The sequence below is a fragment of the Triplophysa rosa genome, linkage group LG25, assembly GCF_024868665.1.
Source record: "Triplophysa rosa linkage group LG25, Trosa_1v2, whole genome shotgun sequence".
Lineage (NCBI taxonomy): Eukaryota > Metazoa > Chordata > Actinopteri > Cypriniformes > Nemacheilidae > Triplophysa > Triplophysa rosa.
This window is the reverse complement of record NC_079914.1, coordinates 5021902-5027324: the sequence shown is the minus strand read 5'-3', so window position 1 is coordinate 5027324 and position 5423 is coordinate 5021902. Positions and strand designations below refer to the sequence as shown.

At 36.4% G+C, this 5423-nt stretch overlaps 1 protein-coding gene across 1 annotated transcript in view; it reads left to right on the top strand.

Annotated features, from left to right (window-relative positions):
- Nucleotides 1-3774: 3774 nt before the first annotated feature.
- Nucleotides 3775-5423, top strand: part of dock3 (dedicator of cytokinesis 3) — a 125072-nt gene continuing 123423 nt past the window's right edge. The window contains exons 1-2 of the mRNA XM_057326450.1: nt 3775-4040; nt 4142-5408. Coding sequence (XP_057182433.1) covers nt 3986-4040; nt 4142-5408 — 1322 coding nt within the window. The 5' untranslated portion in view covers nt 3775-3985. The remainder of the gene's footprint in view (nt 4041-4141; nt 5409-5423) is intronic.

Below are 5423 nucleotides of genomic sequence, written 5' to 3'. Positions count from 1 at the left end.
ATGGTATGAGAATATCTGGTATTTTCAACAAATAATTGAAAATCACCAGTGGAACGTGCACGCGCTACACGCTGTTTGCGTAGCGGGCGCTATGAGGAACAACTCTAATAGGAGGAAACATAGGGGGAACAGACTTCGACAAAACACCGGTGCTGTGATCAGGTACAATATCCGTCAAGTTTGAAAGATTTTTTTAAATGATTCTTATACGCATCAAGGCTGCGTTTATTTGATCAAAAATATATTCCTGTGATTTAATGAATTTTCTTTAGCCAAGTCAGAAAAAGACGATGCGTCTCTGTTCCGTGTAACTTTACTGCGCGAGTGATGCTTGTGGAGTTTACAGCATGTGTGTCTCGCACTTTATGGGGACACGACACATGGGCTGCATCTCGGGCCCTATCCACACAAACACGGGTATTTCCAAAATCGCAGTTTTATTCTATGCGGTTTGGCCGTTCCTCCACACGCAAACGCAGTACTCGGTCACTGAAATCTAACTTTTTTGAAAACTCCTGCCAGGGTAACGATTTTTAGAAACGTGTAGTGTTACAGGCCAGGTACACAAAGCGACAGAGGCGGGGGGAGCCGGATTTAAGTATACGCGTGTTGGAAGAAATGAGCGTAAAACGAAAAAGAAGCAGCATCTGGCTGCATTTCAATAGCATTGAAGATTGCAAAGCCCAGTGCAGAATTTTTAAAATGAAAAAATCTTTCAGAGCAGGGTCAACAACAAATCTGCACAGATATCTAAGAACCACCCACCCCTCAGTGCAGCTGGAGAAATCGCATCAGCCCATCCAAGCTGAGGCATCTAATAGTTCTAAATATTAGATATATCTAAAATATTCATCACTAAAGAAGTGTCTTGAAGGGATAACACTCAAAAATGAAAATTCTGTCAGCATTTACTCACACTATCAAACCTATAGTAGGAAAAAAAATATTGTATATTTTTTTGTTCTGTTGAACACAAAGTGAGATATTTTGAAGAATGTGGGAACACAAACAGTTCTGGGGCACCTTCGACTACCATTTAATATTTCCTACTATGGCAGTCATTGATTGAAAATTGCTAACATTCTTCCAAATATCTTTCTCTGTGTTCATCAGAACAAAGTAATTTATACAGGTATTAAATGACATGAGGGTGAACAAATGATAACAGAATTTTCATTTTCGGGTGAACTATCACTTTAATGTTAAGACTTTTGCATTTATTTGATTTGTTTGCTGTGGTTCTGTTAAATGTTTGCTGTGTCAAAAATGTTAAATATTAAGAATGGTGTATTTTTTGTAACAAAAAATGCCTAAAAATAAGTCTTATGAAAACATTATAAAAATGCTTAATAATAATAATACAAAAAGCATTCACAATTGCTAAATTGGGCTAAAATAGAAGGTGATACTAAATAAAGAGCCATTTGGGAGCCTAAAGAGCCGTTGCATCACTAGTTGGAATGCGTGCCTCTATCTAATTTGTTTGAAGTCAAACTACATGCTTCTGATTGGCCAACACGGCTTTATGGTTAGGGTTATGTCGCCACCTGTTGGTTTGGCATGCTTTTGACAGCGCTTTATAGCGTGTTTTCGTGTGGACACGTTTTTTTTAAACTAAGAAGGTTTAAAAACCGACCTCTCTCTGGCTTTATTTTTTTTAATAATGCTTGAAATACATATGAGAAACAATTAAATTATTTTGTTACATATCAGTGCACAAATTTTGGTCTAGTATTACATTCAACTGTAGATTGTGTTCCCTGCCTGTCTAGAAATGTGTGTTTATACATAAAATAAAAGTTTGTCTTTTCAAAAGTTCTGTCGCATTTCATTAAGTTGGCTCCAGCAATTTCAGTTAAACGGATTCAAAAAAATGTCACATGATTTCCGGTAAGGGAACATAGTGAGCATCGATACTCCCTGACTTTTGTGTTGCATTGTAGGAATTTTTAGGGAATGAACGCAATGTGCACTGGAAGGATTTTGCAAATGAGACAGCCCTTAAAATGGCAGACTTCCTGATCAGTGCCCTGCCCCTGCCTACTTAATACAGCCGAATTAATAATAAAAAAATATTTGTTCATTATTCAGTTGTTATTTAGGTTTACAACCTCTTTGAAGTTATATATTGCTATGAAATGATGTGACAGAAATACAACCTAAATTAAAAGTCTTAAATTCACTTACAAATTAAATTCACTGAAGTATTGTGTTGTAGGTTTAAAAATTGTTAAACGGGTCTTAATTTTCATACAGTCATGTAACGCTACTTCTAATCCTCATTAAAATGGCCCGTTTGATTCTGTGGTGAGTCAGGGTCCTTACTGTCCTATCCAGTGCCCAAATTCATGTACATGATATTCTGATTCACAACCTAGGGAGTAGATTGAGATGCAGCTATTGTGAAGTAGCTAGTCATCTCATAATAGAGGTTAATTCCAGGGCTGACTTTCTTTTACAGCCCACAGCCTTTTCCTATGAATGTTAAGTGTTATTATTAAATTTATTCAATATCTGTTTTACAGCACCTTCGCCGAAGAGATAAAACGTTGAAGGTAAGTGTCATTTATGATTTATTATATAGTTCCAGGAGGATTGTGCAAACATTATCATAATCGTGCAGCCCTATTTCAAAAACCATAATTGACGATTAATCACCTCGATATTGTAATTGCGATTATTATTGTTGATTAATAGATTTTACATTGAAGTTTTAAAATGTTGTATTACTTTCAGTGAAGCAGCTGCATATCATATTCGTGAAGAAAAAATAATTGTGAGGGTAATATTGCTACTAAAAAAAATCCAAAACGAATGGCCTCTGATTCGCCACTGTATTCGGTGCCCAAACACACTGCCGAAACGCACAGAAATTAGCACAAATGGATAGCTGTAATTGAGGCTTTTTGGCAATTATGTAATTGTTTCACCCATAATTGTAATGAAGTTTTTCAATTAATTGTGCAGCTTTACATTGAAACAAGGATCTCAAAATGTTTGCTTAATTTGACTAGGAAGAGCATTTTTTGGGACAGCGATTCTCAGTTATACTCGAAGAGATATATTATAAAAACAATATATTCATTTTGTGTTTTATATACAATTTCAAATGTTATAGATGATCGATAAATACGGAACACATCTCGTATAGCCTATGTGCAATTTATTAAAATTACAGATGATATTATTATATTAATAGTTGTATGAATGATTGTTTATTTATCATTGGTCGATGTAACTCAAACACAGAGTGGGAGCAATAATTGGATATCCTAGATACACAAAATAAGCATAACATTACAACTTGCATCTGCACAAAAGGACGTGAATGCACATGTGAAATTTTGGTAACACTGTTTTCATCCCTTTTTTAGTTGGCGGTTTATGGGATGGCAATGTAAACTCTGTACTTTTGTGGCTCCACGTAAAGGTGCTATTCTCAAGCATTACCGGCTGAATCATGGTACCTTTGGTCGTGGATATTCAGTACCCTGTCTTCATTTAAACTGTCCATGCTCCTTCAAGACATGGAGTGGCCTGCGTACACACTTGCATCGATGTCACAATTCACAAGAAACTAAGGAGTGTGAAGTGCAATCTTTCAAATGTAAAATTTGTGACTCGTTTTATTTCAACACAAAAGACTACTTTAAACACATCAATTCCCATTTGAAAAGTCACGAAACTGTACAATGTGTTTTTAAAGGATGCAATTTTAAGACAAACATAAGTGGAACTTATGCAACACACAGAAGCAGAAATCACAAATCCTGTTCATGGAAAGATTTTAAGACTGATTTGATTGCACAACAGCCAGCTTCTACTGACTATGAAATCCACTCTCCAGTGTCACATGACCATGTGGACATAGATAACACCGAAGAATTGGATTATGAAAGGGATGCTTCAAGCAAAATAGTGAAAAATATTGGTTCTCTCTTGTTAAAACTGGAAAGCATCTATAACGTCTCTGGAAAATGCATTGATGACCTGGTGGAACAGCTTCAGTTTATTTGTGCATCTACTCAGTATGTTCCAAAGTTAGTTGATGATATCTTTACAAAGAACGACTGTGCTGTTGATCAAGACATTGTCAGTGAATTAGTAGATAAACTGTGTCACTCTAATCCTTTGAATGTAGCCTTTTGTCCTAAAGGTCCTTTCTCTACAAAATCAAAGAGGGAAAAGTATTTTAAAGAAAACTTTAATGTGATTGAGCCAGTAGAGTATATTTTGGATCGAGAGGAGAATCGCAGCTTTCAGTACGTGCCTTTTCTTCAAACTTTACAGCACTTGTTGAATAATGAAGATATTCTAAACCATATACTGACTAAACATTCAAACACTTCACATTTGGCATCCTTCCATGATGGTAAATATTTCCAGCTAAATGAATGTCACGCTAAAGACGATTTTAGCATTTCTGTTATAGTCTACGTTGACGATTTTGAAATCTGCAATCCTCTTGGATCTTCGCGAAAAAAACACAAAGTCACAGCAGTATACTGGGTTCTTGGTGATGTACCATCTGAACTGAGATCACAGCTTTCATCAATTTATTTGGCTCTTCTTTGTAAAGCCAATGATGTGAAAAAATTTGGCTATGACTGTGTTCTGGAGCCTTTTTTGAAAGAACTCACAACATTGGAGAAAGAAGGTATTTTTTTGCCTCAAGTTGGTAGGAATATCAGAGGTACTGTTGTTTGTGTTTCAGCAGACAATCTTGGTGCTCATTCCTTAAGTGGACTTGTAGAAAGCTTTACTGGACATTATATCTGTAGGTTTTGTATTGGGGACCATTCTGACTATCAGCAGAAGGAAGTGCGTTCGGGAGCTTTTCCGCCAAGAACAAAAGAGAACTATGATTTGCATGTTCAGACTGTTAAGAAAGACCATGCGCTTTTGCACTGTTATGGTGTGAAGAAATGTTGTCCCATAACTGAGAATTTAAGTTACTTCCATTTTGTAACTGGGTACCCACCGGATATTCTTCACGATCTTTTTGAAGGCATACTTCCATTGGAATTGGCATTATGTCTTAATCTGTTTATCCACAAGCAGTATTTCACCTTGACAGAACTTAACAGGGCCATAATTAATTTTCCATACAGATGGACTGATAAAACTGATCAACCCCAACCTATCCCAACAGATTTTGTCACTCGCAAAAGGATTTGCGGGAACGCACATGAGAACTGGACATTATTAAGACTACTGTCATTCATTATTGGTACAAAGATACCACTGAATGATCCAGCATGGCAAGTCCTCATGAATTTGAAAGACATTACTGAACTTGCAGTATCTCCTCTTCATACAGAGGAAACCATTTGCTACCTGGACACACTGATATCAGAACATCGTCACAGACTGTTAGAAGTTTTCCCAAAGCAAAAACTGACTCCAAAGCACCACTTTCTGGA